This window comes from Protopterus annectens, chromosome 3.part1 (genome assembly GCF_019279795.1).
Source record: "Protopterus annectens isolate FY-2018-M chromosome 3.part1, PAN1.0, whole genome shotgun sequence".
Taxonomy (NCBI): Eukaryota; Metazoa; Chordata; order Ceratodontiformes; family Protopteridae; genus Protopterus; species Protopterus annectens.
The window spans coordinates 1673844068-1673866608 of record NC_056732.1 but is presented as its reverse complement, the minus strand read 5'-3'; the positions used below and the strand labels follow the sequence as shown (position 1 = coordinate 1673866608).

The following is a 22541-nucleotide window of genomic DNA, read 5'->3' as shown; positions in this document are numbered from 1 at the left end:
CTAGTATGGTCATTTTTCTGATGCTGGCTCCTCCTCTGACTGGCTAATGCCATGGCATATTATGCCTGACTCCATCTGGAGTGGTCATCCCCTGCTGCTGCCTCCACTTCTGACTCGCTAATGCCATGGCATATGATGTCTGCCTCCATCTGCTGTGGTCATCCCCTGCTACTAGCTCTTCCTGTGACTCCATGTCTGTCTCTGCTGCCATTGCTAGTGATGCTGGAAACTGTGGTCTCTGACCGTTATCACCCAGTTATATCTGCTTCCTCAGTTTTATAGTATGTAGAATGGCATAAACATAATTTTTGCACACAAGATGTGATCATAATGCAGGGCTCCACCAGCTCTATCCAGATTGTAAAATCATGACTTCAGCAGCACAAACACGCACATTATGATGTTTCTGGTTTGTGAATAGGCATGGTCATAACCTAGTTCTGTGGAGTTCTTTGGATTTGTCATGGGTCTCATGAGTTAGGGTTATAGGGCATATCCAGCATCCCCTACTAGATGTCCCTATGGGAAATTACCCTTTGCAAACCATTTGTAAAGGCCACATGTGTACCATATGTGTGAGTCATAGAAACTACCAAGTGTCCGACACACAAATTGTAGATGATAACCTGGTGGATTACAGACCACTTGGCATTTGACGGATTGATACTCTTTGCAGTTCATGTACCTCCTTCCTAATTCACCAGTTGGGTCTTAATTTTAATGTAGGTATTGATGAACTAATGTGGTATTCTTAAAGCAGGTGCCTGAGATACCTCCACTGTGTCCCCAGTAGGTTGCTAAAAGGTCCTTGTAGCAAAAATATGTAAAGCCAGGTATACCTTTCTATCCACTGTTATAACTACTCCATGATTCCCATGGGGCTACAGATGACACTGACACATGTCCTCTATTTGCTGTACGGTGCCCCTGTCCACTCGATAATGGTCCATTATCTCACTGTCATGGCGGGCATGAAATGTTAAGTGCGGTCAGGAGACCATAACCTTAAGGCAATGGTGTGCACCATCAGCAGCATTCGCTGCTAAGAGCCTCTTGCAGAAACAGGTTCACAATTGCTGCTGCAGCCCCAAACATTTCTGAGTTTTTCTCTGCTTGAATGCGAGCATATGGATGTCTTCATTGCTAATGAATGTGCAACATTGTTCCGCATTATTTATACATTTCCAAATCACTCCACCATGGGGTTTTTTTTCATTGCCATAAAGCACAGCTCATTATATGGTTATTTGCATATATCTCAGTTGTGCCTTGTTTTCTAGCCAGCCTCACCATGTAGATGCATTTCCTGAATTATACACACCCTGCTCACTCCCACTCATTGAGCAACTTTGATGCAGTGACCATTTATGAATCCTGAGCTTTATGTTAGGCATTTAAATTGGTCATTTAATCCATAAGGCCCCCAAGCATGAAACAGTATCTGCAATTTAGACTCAAAAAGTTAGAATGCTTTATTTCAGTCATCACCTTTTTGATCCTTATGGCCCAAATGAATGCCAAAAAATGGGAAGAAGTTATAACTAAATCTAATATGCTTGTACAGAACACTACAGTTGTTTTATATCTGATGTCAGCAATATCCTCTGTTACACTCATAGCTAAGCTTCTGTTAATTTTTCTTACATAAAAGCTATTTTAGGCCTACTTCCCAGTGTAGAAAACTCCCATAATCTGAAACATGATTTAACACTCACAAAAAAGCCTTATTAGGTTTGGAGAAGTAAGGCTTGCACTCACTTTATGTCAACACTTGTTACATTTCTGACATAGAATGGTATGGCTCTGTGTTCTGATCTTTACACATCATCATCATCACCATCATCATCATCACCATCATCATCACTATCATCATCATCATCATCACCATCATCATCACCGTCATCATTATCATCACCATCATTATCATCACCATCATCATCATCATCATAACCGTCAGCATTACCATCATCATTATCATTATCATTACCATCATCATCATCACCATCATCATCATCATCACCGTCATCATTATCATTACCATCATCATCATCACCATCATCACCATCATCATCATCACCATCATCATCACCATCATCATCTCCGTCATCATCACCGTCATCATTATCATTACCATCATCATCATCATCATCATCACCATCATCATCATCACCATCATCATCATCATCACCGTCCTCATCACCATCATCATTATCATCATCATCATCATCACCGTCATCATCACCGTCATCATTATCATCACCATCATCATCATCATCATCAACAACCACCCCCTTTTTTCCATTTTTTTCCCTCTGTATGACGTCATGGTGCATGTAAACTGTCAATATCGCTCTCGAATCAGTGTCACTCTCCTACCTTTTTGACAGTCACGTCTGTCACAGGTCTTTTCTCACAAAATATCCATCCATGTCTTGGCTGAATATCCTCATCTCCTCTTGCCTTCTTCCTGTCTCTCAACTCGCTCAAATCTTTTTTCAACAAATCATCTTCTGCTTTCCTGCACATGTGCCCAAACCGCTTTAATCTGTTTTCTTTCTGTGCAATTGGGGCTCCTGTGGCTTCTGCTCTAAAGTCCTAATTTCTTCATCTGTCCAACAAGGTACATCCTATTACCCATCTCATGCACTTTAATCTCAATGACCTCAAGCTTTATCAGCTGCTCTTCCTTCACTGTCCAGGTTTTTGTGCCACACTGGACACATTAACCTGTTCCACTGTTTTCCCTTCTGTCTCAGTTTTCAGCATCTTCTGATTCCCCCATTTGCCAAGACCACTGTCTTGTCTGCAGTCAGTTTTATCCCATGTGCCTTGCAGTTTCACATGTCAGTCCTTATTATTTTTTGAAGTTACTATTCAGAGACTGCTTGTAGTGCATATCATTTATACATAGCAGCTTCATTGATCTGCTCTCAGAGTACTGTCTATGAATGTAGTCCATCACCACTAGATCTGAACCCCGATACTCACTGACTGTGAGTCTGGATGCTGTTTGTACTTGTATCACTAGGGCCTTGGACATAGTCTGCACTGATTCGGCCATTGTTTCCAGGACTTTCAACCATCGCAGGGCTGCCCAACTCAGTTTTCTGGGGACCTTGCCATATGTTGTTTTGCTTAGTATAGGAATGCTGGACTCCGTCCACATTTCCAACTTATTCTCCACTATATGTCTCACTGTACATATTAGGTGTGTTGCACTGCATCTTGATCTAAATCATCTCTCAGGTTACATCTGATTACTCTTTGTATTCATCATTCACACTGTTCAATGTTTTTATGTAGTATGACAGGAGTTTGATACATTTGTACTGTCTGCAGTTATGAGTATCCCCTTTGTTCTTGTGCACTCATGCTTTTTGTCTGTTCTGCAATGATTTCTCTCCAATCACATCCAACAGATTGATCATACCTGACATGATTAGTGCTGATAGGTAGGTTCTCCTTCTTTTGTCACAGGATGTGCATGAGGTAGTATGGCTTCTGCGAGGTCTTCATTCAGAAGCTTCCAGAAGTAGTTGATGTCATTTGAAATGGTGAACAGATTTTTGCTGGCATTCCTTATGAATGGTGGCTGCAAAGTATCTTCTTTGTCTTCTTGCCTTTGCCTTGTAATTGGATAGAGCTTTCTTCTTCCATCTGCTAAGTTACTTTACAAAAGCTGGTAAGGCTTCTCTGGCATCCCCTTTTTTGTCATTATGACTTCTGTCTTACCCTCTTTGTTATCCAACCATACCTCTCAATTTCTAGTGATACAAGTACAGATCTTAGCAGAATGTCTAGACTTTTCCTCATATTTTTGGTGTGTTCTTCTTAAAATATGTACCTTTCTGGCAAATAGCTGAGGATTGAAGTAATTAAATAATGACAAATATTTGAGTTTAAGACTCCACATCCTTCAGAAAATTCATGCTAATACAAAACTGATTATTCTATCAACTTTCTAAGTTTGTAAGAGCAATATTTAAAAGCTGTCCCTATTTGCCCCCCCCCCCCCATCATTTTAGGCTTTGTCTAGATTTTTTGCTCTAAAGAGGTTGAGAGGTATGTATCCAACCATTATCCCTTCTTGGGCTGCTATGTCCTTTCCATATCTCACTTCTTTCTACACTACTTCCTATTTCTGAAAACTTTCTGGTCCTGTGCATGCGGACACCAGCGTTCCTTATCTACCATATTTTCATAACTGAGTCGGACACAAATTTGTTCTATTGTCACATGTGCAGTTTTGAGATGCTGATCTTCTCCTCTGGCTCCCCTCTTTCCCCTTCTCCCTGAGATACTACAGCCCTGAGTATTTCTTTGAATTCCTTTTAGTCAAATACATGGTCTTCAGCCTAGTCTCTATTGACCCTAAAGCCTAGTCTCTGCTAACCCTAAAGCCTAGTCTCTGTTGACCTTAAAACTTTCCCTGACAACTGCTGACAGCTGATTGTAGTTATCAGCGGTTTATGCTGAGGATGACTTTGCAATCTCTGATTCTACCAGAATGCTCTTTCCTTGCTAGGAGGAAGTCAACCTGTGTTATATAATAACCACTTTTTTACATGAGCTTGTAGCTATCTTTCTGGTAAATCATGTATTGGCCACCATTAAACCATTTTTCAGACAGATGTCTAGAATGGCCTTCCTTCATTGTTCCTAATCCCAGACCATGTGGACATAGGCAGTCTTCAAATCCTGTTCTGTCTGTCCAGATAAGAAAATTCAGGCCCCCCCCCCCCAATTATTAGAACAAACTCATTTTGTCCTGCTTTATCTAGCAGGTCTTGTAACTCCTGCCTGAATGCATGCTTTCCTCACCGTTACTACCCTGCTGTGGGGCATAGGTACAGCTTGATATTATGAAGACTGCCCGATCTTTAAACTGGAGTCAGATTGCCATGAATTTGTCACTGATTCTGAAGTCATTCCTCACTGCCTTCAGAAGTCTGTCTGTAAATAATTTCCAAACCTTTTCTAGTCTGTCCTCCCCCCCAGTAGTAGACTCTGGATCTCAAGACAAAAGACGTCACTGCACTGTACTTACACCATGTCTCCTTGATACACAGGATATCCACTCTCTTCTTTACCATCATGCCATCCACTTCTAAGCTACATCCTGTCATTAAATCTGTATTTGGTGAAGCAATCCTTCGTTAATTTTTGAGAGGTTGATTTGCTTTACATCCAACTTTCACTCAAAAGAGCTATGCCAGGTAACTGCGTCAGGACAACTGGATTTCAGCTCTCCAGTTGCCTATCCTTACTCAAGTTCAAATCCTATCCTTAACCAGCCCCTGCCTCTAACCTAAATTCTACACATTATCTTCCAAAAAAATACTCTCCCTAATATGACTATTATTAATTATTTATACACACACAACAGATATTTATTTATTCTTTGTTAAAGAGTGTAGAGTACTGGTCTAGCTGGTTAATTTTGAGTTTCCGTCTAGGTGACCATCACCACTATATACTACAAAAGTAAAGGAAAAGCATAAGTCTGCAATAAAATGGAAAAACATCATTAAAAATCATAAAACAAGCTCTAGAATAATTATAGACTTAAGAATTCTGAAAGGCATAAATTGGATTGTATAAGTGCGCCTGATGGTAATGTTATTTATTTATTTATTTATTTTATTCCTTTTGTATATTTTTAAAAGACTGATCTCCTAAGGAAACTGTTTTCCTTTTACAATCAGTACATTGTAGCATATGGGTTGTTTTGTGTACGTTTAGGTATTTTGATGTTCCAGGGTTTTCATTGTCAGGGCAGGTACTTGGAGGATTTTTGTTGACATTTTGAGAGTGTTAATTTGTGCAATTGAGATTTTTAATAGCATTTATATACAAACACAAACACACACACACACACACACACACACACACACACACACACACACACACACACACACACACACACACACACACACACACACACACACACACACACACACACACACACACACACTGCGTCCACCTGTGCTACCATTAACTCAGGCAGATGGAGCCTTAGTTTAACATCTCATCCAAAGAACAGGACACACATATAAAATGTTATTGATTTGCTAATCACAGAAACACATTAAGCACAAGTCTCATCAAGAAATGGCCTGGAAGCACTAACTGTTTAAATGATCTGCACAGAGTCCTGTAGCAGACAAATTAAATCAAGTCATAGTAACCGAGTAAAGCTTGCTAGCAGCTCATAGTCTAAATCAGCTTTACATCAAAAGGAGATCCTTAATGTTTAATTTTTAATCACGTTCATTATGTTTGTTTACCTTACAGGCCCCTCACTCAGTGTGCAGTGAACCATGCCTTTCAGGATACAGGAAAGCTACCATACTTGGACAGCCAATCTGTTGCTTTGATTGTGTGCAATGTTCCATGGGGGAGATCACAAATGTAACAGGTGAGGTCCCTACTTATTTTAATCATAGTTTTTCTTTACTTAGAATATCAGGCCTCTGGGGTAATTGTAGCTAGTTTTTTTCCAGAGTTGACATATCAGCTAGTATGCAATTAGTACAAGTGTCATAACTGAGAAAAGCACTGACTGTAGGGATGTTTGAAAGGGACTCAATGAAAGCTGAAGATGTCCCTTTATCAAGGTACAGTGACTTTGGAGTCGATTATATTAAGGGGTGCAGGGAATGATGTCCTCAGCGGGGGCATTAACTTGTACAAAAAGCAGTATTTTTAATTTTGTTTCAAATTCATTTTTCAGATTTAGGTAGAATTTGAACTCATGTCACTTACATCCATATCAAAGTTGGAGAAGGAAGAAGCAAGGTCATTCCTTCGTGGTGATGCTAAGCTAGCTTGACTGTTATTTCTTTATTTTGGCTCTAACCTGATAACTCTTAAATTTTACCCTTCGACAAGTAACTGTGGAAACAAGTATAGAAAATTACTGAAGTTATGTTAGTAGATCTGTCTGCTGGAGCATATACTTGGTCTGGAGCTCAACTTTTTATCAAATGACAGTAAGGACTAAAAGCATTTATCCTCACTCTACAAGGTAGATAGTAAGGGCATAGTTTATTTCTTTAGTTTAAGCATTTAGTTCATAGGTTCATATGTGATTACCAGGCTAACAACCACAGGTCATGCTTCCCAAATGTAACTGACATGTTTTGATACCCCAGAATTATTTTAAGGGACATATGTCGGCTTGGGTATGGGTGGTCAAGCACTTACAAGCTGCCTGCGAATGACAGAAATATCGGTGCCAGAAAAGGGTACATTTCTGATTCCCCATCCAATGATCCAAGTTACACTTGAATTGCATTAAGAAAGAACTCTGCCTCACATGGATGGGGAATCCTGTTCCAGAGAAGGGGTAGTCTTGTCTAAGATGTCCTAGTTATGTTGTAGATGAGGTTTAGGTCCCCATATCAGATAATTCTGATACTATTTGTTTTGTGGATGTGCAACAAGTCCATCCAGGTGGGATCAGTGGGTGCTTTGTATACTAGGCATAGATTGCCTCTTAGCAGTCTGCAGGAGACCATGTATAGGGATAGGGCTTTGAGATGGTCCACATATGATATTTTGTTTACAACCTGTATTCTTTTTGTGAGGTTCCTCTGTGGACACACCAGTTGTTACATATGTCTGGTCAGATATATACTGAAGTGGACATTGCACTCAATGATTGATCTGTCTCAGGTAAAGGGAATTGTGATGCCCACAGCATATATCCTCATTTCAAGCACTGAAACAAGAGGACCAAAATGCACATAATGGAGTTTCTACAGCCAGAGCAAATCACTTCACAATTATTTTGTTTATAGGTTGAGCAAAATTAACCTTAAGTGAAAAATAGAGGGCTGAATGTAGGAACTTTCATGGCATGAGATATATAAAAATGTGCCAAATTTTTTTTTTTTGGACAAAGGCAAAACAATTTGGATGACTGTTCTGTTGATATGTACATCTCTCTCTCTCTCTCTCTATATATATATATATATATATATATATATATATATATATATATATATATGTGTGTGTGTGTGTGTGTATATATTTATATATATATATATTTTTTTTCCAATAATATTTATTTACTATTTATTTTAAATGTACACCATTTCACGAGTAAACACAGGTGATATACAATTGTTACCAAAACCACCAATTAAAACATATTTACGCTATTTACATGAATACTTTCATACTTTAAAAGTAAGACAGAAGACAGGAATTGTTTTCTCCAGGGTTAGTACCAACAAGTTAGTAACCTACTTTATGATGTTATGATTTTAATTGTGTATGCTGTAATTGTCCTCCAAGGTCAATGTTTTATGCAAGTATAATATTGAATATTTATGCTCTCCCCCCACCCTAGTACTGCTTCTGTCTGTCTCCCCAATACTCCAGCCCTAGAATCCTCAATAGTTCCTTTCTCTGTAGCACAGTGGATAGGGATCCCAAGTCCACCTTGTGGTACCGCCCAGTATGTCAGGGATCTTACTAGGAGTTGCAGTTACGAAGCAGAGAACCATCTTCCTTGCAGCATTCAGTCATGTTACTCCAGTTGTAGACGTAGCTAATGCAATAACATCACAATATTACTTCCACCTCTTGTTTAGTCTGACATAACATGTGAGGTTCCTGGTCTCCACTAGAGGTCAAACAAGCAATGGGCTGTCCAAACCCTCTCCCAAAGGATAAGAGAGTTGGCCAATGCCAAGTCATCCCCCCAACCATCAGCCCTGCTAGTAATCTGAGTCCATTCCTGAATCCCAGTCACCAGCAGCACTGACAGATGCCATGCCTCTGGCCTTTAGACCAGCATTAAGCAATGATGGGAAGACTGATGAGGTCAGCGTCTGTCCTGATGGAATTAGTAACACTGTCCAGAGAACACATCACCATGAACTTATAGTACCATTACATCTGTTATTCACTAGGTCAGTTAATCATGGAGAGATTCTTCAAGAATGGAGACATGCACTTGTTAAACCTGCCTTTAAGGTAAACGGGAATAGGATAATCCCAGAGTCATACAAACCCGTAAGTTTATTTTCATGTTGTGGAAAAGCAATGGAGAGGGTAATTTTGGATAAATTATTGTCAGAATTTGAAAGGTTGGGACTTGAAACCATATATCAGCATGCATATGTTGAAAATAAATCTATAACCACTCGTAACATGATGTTCTATAACAATAAATTAAAATCTATAAATGAAAAGTTGTGCTGTGATATAATTTACATAGACTTAACTTCAGCATTTGATAGGGTCATACACAAAACACTGATCAAAATAAGAACAACTAGGTATTAATGTACTCTTGATAAGATGGGCAGCTGCACTGTGTACAAATAGGCCATGGCAAGTATCATATTGCAGTTGAACAGAAGAAATTCTAAGTTACAGCTAGAATGTCCCACAGGACACTGTCCTAGGCTTGTACTTGTTTAGATCATATCTTTCAGATCTATCTTTTTATCTGAGGTGTTCTACAGTCTGTATGCATATGACTTGAAAATGGGAAAACTGACTGCACGTGTTACAGACAGGAGAGATGCCTGCAAAAGAACTTGAATAAGTTGACCATTTGGACACAGGAGATTAATGTGCTGATAAACACATCACAAACTATGCAGTGAGATTTGGGAGACATAGATTGAAAGGTAAATATCTAATACAGAACACAGTGATTTAAACTATAGATTCATTTATGGATCTGGGTAAACAGGTAGATCCATTTTTGAGATTTTCTAATCATTTCAACCAATTGGTTAATGATAGTTATAGAACTATAGGTCATATAAAAAAGATTTATAATGTTTAGGAAATCAGAAATGAAATCATTGTCAGTTACATTACACTCAAACTAGAGTATGGAATAACACTATAGGAACCTTTAAGAAAACAAGCATGAATAAATTGGAAAAACTACACTGGAAATATACCAGGAGCATCCAAGGATGTGATCATTTAAAATTATTATGAAAGACTAAAATATCTGAACTTCTGCAGTGTCTCATATATATATTTAAGAGAAGACCTTATTCAGGTATATAGGGCATTTAGGGACAACTACCTCTGGGAATGCTTGGGGTTAACACAAAGTAGTAGAGAATCATCAGACAACCTGTGTAGAAGATTTTATAGCAATGAGATGTGTACTATTTGGTTTTCTGAGGTAGTAGCTGAAGCATGGAATAAACTACCAAATTACATTAAAGCAAGCACTAATTTAAATATATTTAAGAACAGCTTGGACACTTACTATGGGAAAAACTGTGCTGGTGTATTGGCAGGTTAGAAGGGCATTATTGCCCGTGCCTAATATATTTGTATGTATGTATGTATGATCCAGGGGTAATGATGATGTAAATGTTGTTGTGGATGATGTACATGCTTAATTTGTTACTGACATAATGGTATTCTTATAGGTTAGTGCTAGGCTAACTGTCCTTGTGGGTCATTTTAAGTCTAGATAATTAACCCATGTGAGAAACAAACCCTGCATCTTGTGTCTGTAAGGCAAATATCTTAACCATTATGCCAACCTCCCTCAAAATGTATTGCACTTCCTGTGTTAGAACCCAGGACCATCTGTTTACAGCACTACACTTACACCTTAGAAATGTCCTTTTCACCTATGATTTGTTTCCTTCTTTCATGGTCCATCACAGCCGGTTCCTGTGTAATACATAGCCACAAAAGAATGTATATGGTCTTCTAACACTTTTAGAAATCAAAGTAAGTTTGAATTAAAATGATTTGCTTCTAACTCATTTCTTTAATTGATTGTCACACAAAATAATGTGCCTATGCCTTCTTCAGCACATTTGAAATTGGCATTGTTAAAAGCTAGAAAACGGCCCATGGCATAGCAAGGCCTGTTGCTGCAATGGAAAGGCCTGGTAATGTCTGAGACATTTGTTATTTCACAATATATCCACTCTAGAGAGAAATACCTTGTTTTCAAAATAACAAAGCAGCTGGCTAAATAGCAAATAAAAGGTGTTATATTTGTCCTAGTTTTCCTCCTGTTCATTTAAGTTCACAAGTGAACACTAGGCTAACTACCCTGAAAGGCCATTATAAGCCTATCCAATAACCCTAGATCAAAATCAAACCCTGTATCTTCTACATAAGAAGTAAAGGCATTAACCATTATACCGAATGCAATGCCAAATGTTTTGTTTCACAAAGAGTACTTCATCTTAAAAGCTAAGCATAACACTGTTTGGAATTTTTTCTAATTATTTTTATTGACTTGAAATAGATGACAAATGTATTACATAAGAAGAAATGTAGAAATTACAGTAACATAAAAAAATGAACTATATATAACCAGAAAAAAATACCAAACAAATAAACAACTATGTACAAGGTGTCTGCTCCGTAGTCACAATAACATGTTACACATTTAACAATTATTAAATCAAAACTGAAATAGTGTCCATTTGTTCAGCAGTCTTTGTAGTTTCATCCACGAGTTTAAGTTAGAAGTTATTCTAGTGGTTCTTTCCTTAATAGTTAAAATCTCCAAATGACATGTTTCAGTTGCAGTGTTAAAAAATCTGTCATAGTTGGTGAAGTAATAGTCTTCCAATTTTTATTACTTTTCTTGCAATTGTAAGAAGAGTCCAAAGAAGAGAGTAATCAACTTTTTTAACACAAGTAGAGATTGGCATATTAAACAGAATTAATGGTTTATTTAGATTAAAATTATCACTAAAAAGAGCCTGTAAAAATTAACATTATTACCAAAAGGTTTAATAATATTACATTCACAAAACATATGTTGCCAATCAGCACTAATATCTAATCCACATCGCCAGCAGCCAGTTTTTTTTTTTTTTTTTTTTTTGTAAATCAACATCAACTGTATTCTGTCAGATGTAATAAATGCATTGTGCAGAAATTTCCAGGAAAATAGTTTCTAGTTTAAAGATGCTAAGGATTGACTTGAGGAAGTTAGGATCATATTTTTCCCATTGTCACTTGGATGATATTTATTGACAGCTACAAAATATTCCCAATGATTATCACTGCAAAAATCCATTTTAATTTTTGCAATTTTATAAATTCTAGAAAGTAAACCATTCTCTGCAACATTTTGATGAATTGATATTATCAAATATTCTGTAAATTTAAGAAACTCTTTTTTAACTGAAGTTTGCATATAAGAGAGTTTATTTTCTAAGGCATGTCTACAGCTTTGAATAGCTAGCCAAGATTCAGAACTTAAGTTAAATTTGTTTAAAATATGATCTAAAGATAGGATTTTTTCTTTAGCCATTAACTGAAACCAAAACATTAATTCTTTGTCTTTATGATTACTCATTAAGAATGTGTTAAAAGCAATTATGTTATTTTGTGTATATCCTATGTGAAAGATTAAAAATATCCATGCTATATATTCACGGGTCCTATATACTAGATTTTTAAAGGTAATGATTGTTGTAGAAGTATAGGTAGAGTTGATTGTTATTTTTTGATGTGTGAGTATATAATATTTTAATAGCCAAAGAAAACTATTATTATAAATTTTATTATAACAATTGAAATTTAATTGACTATTCTTCAAAAGAATATACTTCGTAATATCTATCCATGTAGTGGAGTAGTTTTTGTTTGTCCATAACATTATTGTTTTAACAATGGTTGCTATGGAATATATTTCTATGTCAGAAAAACTTATCCCACCATTGGACCAGTTACATTGATGGTGCTTGGGTACCAGTCTCGGTTTACTAGGATGCCAGAGAAACTTAAATATTAGTGTATTTAAATCTCTTATATAATGCTGGGAATATAATAAGTTAAGGACTGCATTATATATATAATATTTTGGGTAGTATTATTATTTTTATAATTAAAAGTCTCTCTTCAAATGTAAAAATAAATTTGTTCAATTTTGTTATAAGAACCTTAATCTTTTCTAAAATTTTACTGTAGTTTATATTAATTATATCTTTAATACTCTTAGATAATGTTATTCCTCGATATTTTATTTTGTCATCATCAGCTAGATACTTAGAGTTGTTGTTTGTCTTTCGGCTTTTCCCGGTAAGGGGTCGCCACAGCAGAACTCTGGTCCGCTAATGATTGGCAGTAGATTTTTACAAAACACCAAGGTGCTTAGAGTATTTTTCTGAAATAGCAGTGTCACTAGTGTTGGTACATAACATTTTTTCTTGTTTTCATTTAAATTTAGACCAGAAATAAGCTGAAATGTTTTAATAGCTTTAAAAAGATTAATTAGGGAGTTTGTATTACCATTTAATGTTAGTAAAATATCATCAGCAAACAAAAGTAGTTTCAAGGATAGGTTAAGTCCAAATTAAATTTCTTTAATTTCTAGGTTAGCTCTGATAAAGTTTGCAAGAGGTTCCATAATTAAAGTGAACAATAATTGTGAAAGAGGACAAACTTCTTTTGTACCTTTATTTATGGGAATTGATTGCGATATACATGAGCCAATTTTTATATAAGCTAATTATTTTGCGTACAAATTTTTAATAAGATTTTGAAACTCAGTGGGAAAGTTACATTCCTGCAAAACTAAAAGGAGATAGTCCCAACTAACTGTGTCAAAAGCATAGTTAATATCTAAGCTTACCAAGGTTAAATGTTCATTTATATTATTGGTATAGTCGATGATAGACATGCTTCTTTTAATATTATCATAAGTATTCCTATTCTTTATGAAGCCAGTTTGATCATTATTGATTAGGTGTGGTAAAAAATGTTGAAATTTATTCACAATAATGGACATGAATAACTTGTAATCAACATTTAAGATTTTAAAATTGGGGAAATAAGTGTATACTTCCATGAGGGACAAATAGCAACTTTAGCTAATTGAAACTTATGAAGTAAAATATTTAAAGAATTTTTAGGCATCAGTTTATAGAATTCTGAAATTATGCCATCATTACCTGGTGCTTTATTGGATTTTAAATTGGATATTTGCCTAGTAAGCTCAGACATAGAAATAGATTTATTGATTATATTCAAATGCTACTCCATTAATCTATTTTAATGTATTTGTTAATAAATCTTTTTAAAACCTCTTGGGAGTCCATGACAGTCTTATCCTGATTATTTTTTTTTTTTGGAAATGTGATCTAAACTCATTAACTATGTCTTCTATAGCAGTGACTTTTCATTTTTTATCCTTACTGTATATCTCTTTTATATTATTTGAGTTTATTAACATTTTAGTTCTAGAAGCTACTTTATGTAAATATTTAGGATTAGTGGAATAGTTTATTAGTTTCCTTTTTTTTAAGTTAATTTTGACTTTATGGTTTAAAAATTCCAAATATTTACTTTGTAATTCATTCATCTTTTTCAAACTGAATATTATTGCTAGTTTGATGCTCTAACTTTAACTTGTCAATTTTTTCTTGCAAGTCTTTCATATCTTTATCCCACTGTTTTCTTTTTAACAAGAACCAATTAAAAATTCTTCCATATAAATATGATTTAAGAGCATCCCATACATAAGTATCATATTTCATCTGTAATATTAAATTCTAGGTGAGAGTGAATCTCTTTATTCAAAAATGCTCTAAAATCATTCATATGTGTAATATAAGCAAGAATTCTTTTAATATGAATGTTATTATTATAGTTCATACATAGTTCAAATGTTATGGCATTATAATTTGAAATTGGGCAATATATTATTTTAACTTTGTCTAAATTATTAACTAGATCATTTGAGATAAGAACTCTAGCAAATGTAGATTGCGAGCCATGTCTGTTTGAAAAGTGTGTAAAATGAAGTGACTCTTTAACCAAAAATTCTTTACAGTCTTTAATGTTTAAAATTTTAATAAAATTTATTAATACTTTACCAGAAGCTATTTTACAGTTCCCTTTAGTGTTAGTATCATCGCCATGAGGTATGCAATTAAAATCCCCAGCAATAATGAGACTACCCTTTGAATGTTGTAGAATCAAATCCAAATGAAATTTAGCTGTTTTAAAATAGGTGACAAAGGTAATAGGTCCATAGGTAGGTACTAGGCTATCTGCCCAAAGGCATTTATAAGCCTAGCTGGAATGTGTTGGCTTTTGCTGCCCCCTTAGATTAGTTCCCTGTTCCTATGTCCAGCAGAGCCACTGAAGTGATCCCCGAGGTAAACTTTCTGTTTCCCATCCACTCGTCAAGGTTTCTCTTGAAGAGTGTTAGTGAGCAGCTCTGCCTAATGTAGATTGGAATCTTGTTCCAGAGCATGGGAAGTATCTGGGACAGGAATCTATCCCTCCAGCATGTCCTATTTATTGTTGTGGTAAGGTTTAGATCCATAGAGCGTGTGGCTTGAGGGGATATGGTTTTCTTTAGGTGGAGCATGTCCATCAATTCTGGGTTGGACATGGCCTTGTATGTCAGGCAGAGATCACCTCTGAGTAGGCGGTATGCAACTGAGTACAGCTGGAGTTTCTTCTGTCGAGTTGCATAGGGCATCTGTTTGAGGCCAGTGATCCTCTTGGTGAGGTACTTCTGTGGTCTTTGCAGCTGTTGCAGGTGTCTTGTAAGGTACATCCCAAATGAGGCATTGTACTCTATGAGGGGTCTGATAAGTGATGCATAGAGGGGCACAATGACCTCTTTTGATCTGGATGCAAACCCTTTTGTGATTAGGTGAGCCACATAGAAGGATTTTCTAACCACTTTGGCAATGTGATTATCAAAGGAGAGATTACTATCTACTTGGGTCCCCAGATCCCTTATTACATCTTCTGTATTTAGGGGGCTACCACCTATGTGGTAGTTTATGGGTAATTTGATTTTTCCAAAGGGGATGACTATATACTTTTTGGCATTTAGCTTGAGGCCATGGTTTTGACACCAGGCATCTGTCTCAGTGAGACCCTTTTGGAAGATGTCTGTGTCAGCCAGAGAATCAATTATAGCCCCTAGTTTGCGGTCATCTGCAAACTTGGTCAGCCATAGTCCTCCTGTGCTTGCCTGTACCTCTGAGAAGTATATGCCGAACAGGAGAGGTCCTAGGACTGAGCCCTGGGGAACGCCACTTATAACCGGTTTAGAGTCAGACCTAGCTCCCGCAACTCTTACCATGTGGGTTCTGTCCATGAGCCAGTTGGCAACCCATTTCATGATGTAGGGGTTTATGTTCAGGTTGATGAGCTTATCTATAATACCTGAGTGGGGCATGGTGTTGAAGGCCTTTGCGAGGTCTAGGTAGGCTGTGTGGACCACCTTTCCCTTGTCTAAAGCCTTGGTAACTGTCTCAAAGAAGTCCACCAGGTTTAGGAGGCATGATCTTCCCTTAACAAAGCCGAACTGGGTAGGGCCCAGTGTTTGGGGGTTCCCAATGTCTCTGTTAATGAGATCCATGATGATCAATAGCCTTGCAGACCAAGCTAGTCAGGCTTATAGGACGATAGTTCCCAGGGTCTGTTGTGGCTCCACTTTTGTGGAGCGGAATAACCGTTGCTGTGCGTCACTCTATGGGCATGTAGCCTGTGGAGAGGCTGGGTTTGAACAGTGTGTTTAGGTGAGGGGTTAGTTCATCTTTGAGCTTGTGTAGGATGCAGCCTGGGACACCGTCTGGTCCCACTGATGCTGTGTTTTTGGCTTTGACGAGGGCTGTATTAACCTGAGTGTCTGTGATTTCAGGGGCACTACATTCTTCTGGTATGGTTATGGGCCCTTTTGGGGGTGAGAGGGGGGTGAAGTTTGCACTGAACCTGTCTGCCAGGATGTTGGCAATATCAGTCGGTTCAGTGTATTTTGTGCCATTCTGCACTAACTCTGAGCAGATCTGAGAACTGCCACTTAGATTCTTGACATAGCTAAAGAATGCCTTGTGGTTATCTTTGGAGTCCTTGGCAATTTTTCTTTCAAAGCTAGCCTTGGATTATTTTATGAGAGATCATAGTTTCTTGCTGATACTGATCAGGGATGTCTTCCCTTCTTGGGATTTTACTGTTTTCTGTACTAGTTTCCTCCTTCTATTGTATAGCTTGTTTATGGCAGGTATGAGGTACTCCGTAAGATAGAAACCCCTCTTCTTTTTTGATTAAACTGTGAACTAGCTATAACTGTTGATTTCTTATTAGTTATTCTACTTACATCCTTTGCTATTAAGCGTGTCTCCTGGACAAAAACAATTTGAGGTGAAAATAATTTTAAATATTTACAGAAGCTAGTTCTGTTATTGTTGTTATTCAGACCATTTATGTTGACTAATAAGTATTTTAAGCTTGTCATCTATAATAATCTAGATTTACTCTATACATGAATTTCTGTAATGTATACTTATAGATTTTGTATAAATCACCAGAAAAATATTTATGACTTGAAAATAATATAGGAAATTAGTTATTTTAATGATAAACACAAATATTCTAAATGTAGACACCAAACTAGAAACAATTATAATAAAAATTAGTGAATATGATAGAATTCCAACAAACCAACTCCACATGGAATAAACAATGCCAGACTTAGACAAAAATCTGTCCAAGTCATACTATCCCTCATAAGAAGCAGAAGGAATCAACTCCGCCAATCAGTTCTATGCTTTAGTTAAGGAGATGTTGACAGGTGTGTAAATGTTATTGTAAATCTATTAAAGTAACCCTCATATTTACTTTGTTCTATCAAAACTGAAATAAATATAAGTAACAAGAATTAAATGGTGAAAGTAATAGTCGAACTCGCAATTATTAGAGTAGATGTTAGTATGATAATTAGAGAATATATAATGCTAATGAAGTAACAGCAACATAATTATAAATATAAACATATTTAGATTTTAGAAAGTCAAAATAGCCTATTATGGAATGAGCATTATGTTGGTAAATTGTAAAAAGGCAAAACAAAAAAACAGCCAGCACTCCTTATGAGAGATTCAGTGTAATCTTTAATATTTCAGAAATTCCATAGCCATTTTATTGTACAATTTACACTACAAATAAAATTAACAAACTGGTTTCAGCTCTATAGCCTTCCTCAGTGTGTTAAGACAATATATATATATATATATATATATATATATATATATATATATATAAATTAGAGGGTCAAATTAAAATGATTAGGTCCACCCATCCCATCAATTAATTAGAAAAATGAAAGGTGCTCAACTGCAGGAAAAAAAGACCTCCCAATTTAATAATCCAGGTTTTTCTCTTTTTTTATTGAGAATATTATGCCAACCAGCTTTCAAGTTCCTATTGCCTAGAATTTTATTTATTCCTGATATTTCTTAAATGTTCTGAGACCCCTAATCTAAGGGGGTCATGATGTCTGACCTATATAAAAGGCTGAGCTTGTACATGTAGCTAAATAACCCAATCCGTGACACAATTAGCAAATATATTAATGTTAAATATTTTAGAGGTATTTTTAATAGTGATTTCCTTCATCTTGACCACATGTTTATAAAAGGTACAATGTCCACATGGAATACAACCCAACAGCAACCCCCCCTTCTAATGTCCCCTGAAATGTGCTCTTATGTTGTATCTTGCGCTTATAGTGATTAAAAAATCCCCCTAATGTCTTACCATCTATAGCCAAGAATATTCCTTAGTCTATCATCTGCCAATAGGATATCCCAATGTTTTTGAATCAAACCCATGAACCCAAAGGTGCTACATCCATAACTAGTAATCAGTCTGATGGTATTATTATTTTTGTTCTCTTTTTGCTGATATTTTAACAATTCTGTCCTATTTAGGGTTTGACCTAAACCACTAGTTTGAATAATATGAGATTTACAATACCCTCTATCACAAAAATCTGATGATAATATGTCTTAGATGACAACTGGAGGCATGTAGTAGGTATTAGAATGTGGGTGTTTGCGAAAAACACTGCTTTCCAAGGTGCCATTCTGCTGGCGACTTACTTTAACATCTAAAAATGAAATAAAATCAATGTCATGATGTACTGTAAAATGAATACCGCACTTATTCTCAGTCAGGTACTGGACAAATTCCATGAGATATTCTACATCAGACTTCCATACCACCCAGCAGTCATCAAGACATCTTCTCCAAGTGTCAATTTCATCCAAAAACAAATTATCATTACAATCATAAATAATTTGTTCCTCTAAAAAGCCCATGAAAAGGTCAGCATATATTGGTGCAAAAGATGCCCCCATAGCTGTACCTTTCAACTGTAAAAAACATTAATCATTGAAGTAAAAAACATTTTTGGTCAGGAAATGTTCCATTAGACAAATAGGAAAAGTGTTGAAACCAGGACTATATAAAGGAATATGGTCAAGCCAATATTCCAAAGCAGTCAAACCAGCCCAATATGGTATACTGGTGTACAAGGATGTCACACCCAAAGTACACATAGTCCAACCTGGTTCAAGCTGCATCTCTGAAATTATATTTAAAAATTCAATGGTGTTCTGGATTCTGGCCCTGACCCCCTGAATCAATGGTTTAAGGTAGAGGGAAAGAAAAGACAATACTGGTTCTGTTAAGGAACCATTACCCGACACAATGGGCCTACCCAGTGGCTGTTGAGAATCTTTGTGTATTTTTGGGAGTAAATGTAACTGTTGTTATATTACACGACACAGTGAGCCTACCCAGTGACTGTTGAGGGTCTTAGTCTATTTTGGGCATTAAATATAACTGTTCTGGTAGGGGATCCTGCACAGTTAAGTGACTCAAAGTTTTTTTTTTTACTGATAATGCCCTCACTCAGAGCTGATTGTAAAAACTCATCAATCTCCCTCCTAAACTTGGGGGTCGGATCAATAGCCATTTTATTGTAAAACCTATCATCAGACAGTTGTCTTTGAGTTTCCGCCAAGTACATGGACCAATTCAAAACCACAACAGCCCCACCTTTATCAGCAGAAATGATAACCAGATTGTTGTTTTTATAAAAGTTGTCCAAAGATTGAACCTCTACCGTACTCAAATTGTTAAAAAAAAACTTTGTACATGGTTGAAAACCAAAGTGTAGATCTATTTGTTGCAATTACCCACATATTTATTCATAGGAGGAATAAATGTAAATTTGTGAAATCTGAACTCATAATGAGAATCAGATGGTCATTCAGTATTGTCAAAATATAATTTGAGATTTACCATTCTGCAAAAAGAAACAACATAATTTGCAAAAATATCTTCAGTTACCATAAAACCAAGGACAAAGTTAAGGCCTTTATTTAGTAATTGTATTTCCGCAGCAGATAAAACAACAGAGGAAATATTATGTACATTAAAATTACCCTCTACCGAGGCACCAAAAGGTGTAACAATGTTTCTAACATGGCAGATGTTTTATGTTTTCTACCACCCCTTCTTCTGGCCCTAAGGGGTTGGTTCTACTGCATTGTTCTGAACCTAACGTTCCATCTCTTATGTGCTAGTGACACCTCTTTATTTTCATTTTCAGTATCCATATAAGAGGAAGAATCTTCCACAGAAGTGACACTAATAAATCTATTGGCAGTTTTTTTTTCAAAACAGAGTTCTTTCTTTTCCTCTTCTGCCCAATATTACTTGGATCCTGCACAGAACACTTGACACTTTTCTGATGGTCAAATGGTTTGCCCTGGTTATAGTCTTTTACATCCCTATTAAATTTACTACTTTTTCTCTAAGTTGTTTTTCAAATGTAAGTAGTTCTTTGTTAACTTTTAGAAACAAGATTTGTACATAGGCTGCTTAGCTTCATCATAAACTCCACTGACTTCTGATATAGAACAAACTACCCTTCATTCATGAAAGAAATGCAAAATCTTCACAAAACGTATGGAGGTAGATTGTTGTGCCTCTGCCCATTCTGCCAGTAATGTTTCATCAGCCTGACCTACAAGTGGCTGTATACGAATACGCAAACCCCTAGGTGTGATACCCTTTGTTGTTAATTTTATTTTTAGCATACTAAAATGGCTATGGAATTGCTGAATTATTAAAGATCATATTGAATCTCTCATATGGAGTGTTGGCCATTTTTTATTTATTTTTTTGGTTTTGCCTAGTTGGAGTGTTTTGGCTGTTTGCACTTGCCGTATGGGTGGAAGTTTAGTGTTGGTTGTAAATTGTAAATGCCCTATGAAGAGTTAAGTAAAATCAAGTTATAAAACATAGTATACTAAATAAATCAATAGAAATTATAACCTCTTTGTTTCTACCCATCAAGCTTTCAGAGTGACTAAATTCTTGGACAACTAAAAAGTATAGCCTTCATATACCTATCTATAGTTCTTTGTACTTGACCACAAGTAACATATATTGTAATTGCTCATCAGATAATTGTTGTGTTAGTTTGAAGTCAAATATATTACTATATAGTAGCAATCCAGTTCAGTTGTATTAGTAGAACAAGTTTGCTATAAGATAAAAATGAATTGAAATAAATAGAAGGCAGTATAAGCATTTAAGGATGTAAAGATGTCCTTGTACCAAACCACAATAATGTTGCAAAATACTTTTTTAGTACACTGTATACTATTCATTGATATAGTTTCAGATAAGTAATAACTGAAAATAATTCTGTAGGAGACTTATAAAATTCAATAAGTCAGACAATCGGCTGTAAGAGTCAAAAAATAAATAAACATAGTGAACAATTGACCAGCTCGTTTACTAATTATCATTGTTATGGGTTCATAATTATAAAACGTAGCATTTAAACTTTGTTAAAATGGAGACACAAGGCATTTAATTTCTAATTTGTGGGTGTGCGTGAATTTTAGCCAAGTTCCTTCAGGACAAAAAACAAATAAGCTAATTAATAACCATTCAACTAGAATGTATTATACACAGAATTCTATAGTGGATATATATGAAGTAGATGCTGGTACAAGAATTAGTAAAGCAGAAAGTTTTATGAATACTTCTATCAGCTACAAAAAAAGGAATTTGCATAACCTTCATGTCCATGCATATTATAGGTTACTAATAAACAAAACTCTTAGGCAACAAAGAGAAGAGAGAAGTATTACAATCTTTAGTAAATGTGACCCATAGTAAAAACTGAAAACTTAGAAGATAAACACTTTATGATAAGAATGCTGAATAACTGTATAGTCCAAAATGCTGAGCATTCAGACAAAAGGAGATATAAATAATTTGAATTAATGAATTTGTGTCCGAGTAAGAGACCTAGCAAACCAAATGTATTTAAACAATAGTGATACAGGATGGTAAAGTGAATATTTTATTCAAATAGTCATTACTGATATATACTTCTTCTAAAAGTGAATAACAAACTATATACTTAAAGAACAGATATTACACCGAGACGCTATTCTGAAATCAATACCAAGCCCTATACAAATAATTTCATAAATACTTTTTTGAGTGATTAAAATTCTACACTTTGGTGTGGGAGGGTGGCCTAATGGTTAAGGTGTTTGCCTTACAAACACAGGGTGCAGGGTTTGAGTCTCACAAGCAGTTAGTTTCAAACACAATCTATGAACCTATGAACCTATGGTTCAAAAAAAATAATATAATTATAAAATGACATTCCCACAGCTGTTCTGTGAACATAAAGACCAAATATCAAACACTTTACAAGCAAATATAGAAATAAATACAAA

General features: G+C 35.9%; 1 protein-coding gene across 1 annotated transcript in view; it reads left to right on the top strand.

The window, feature by feature from the left end:
* The window catches only part of LOC122797831 (vomeronasal type-2 receptor 26-like), a 109148-nt gene that overhangs the window by 3486 nt on the left and 83121 nt on the right, over positions 1 to 22541 (top strand). The window contains exon 2 of the mRNA XM_044066354.1: positions 6295 to 6418. Within this exon, the coding sequence (XP_043922289.1) occupies positions 6295 to 6418 (124 nt within the window). The remainder of the gene's footprint in view (positions 1 to 6294; positions 6419 to 22541) is intronic.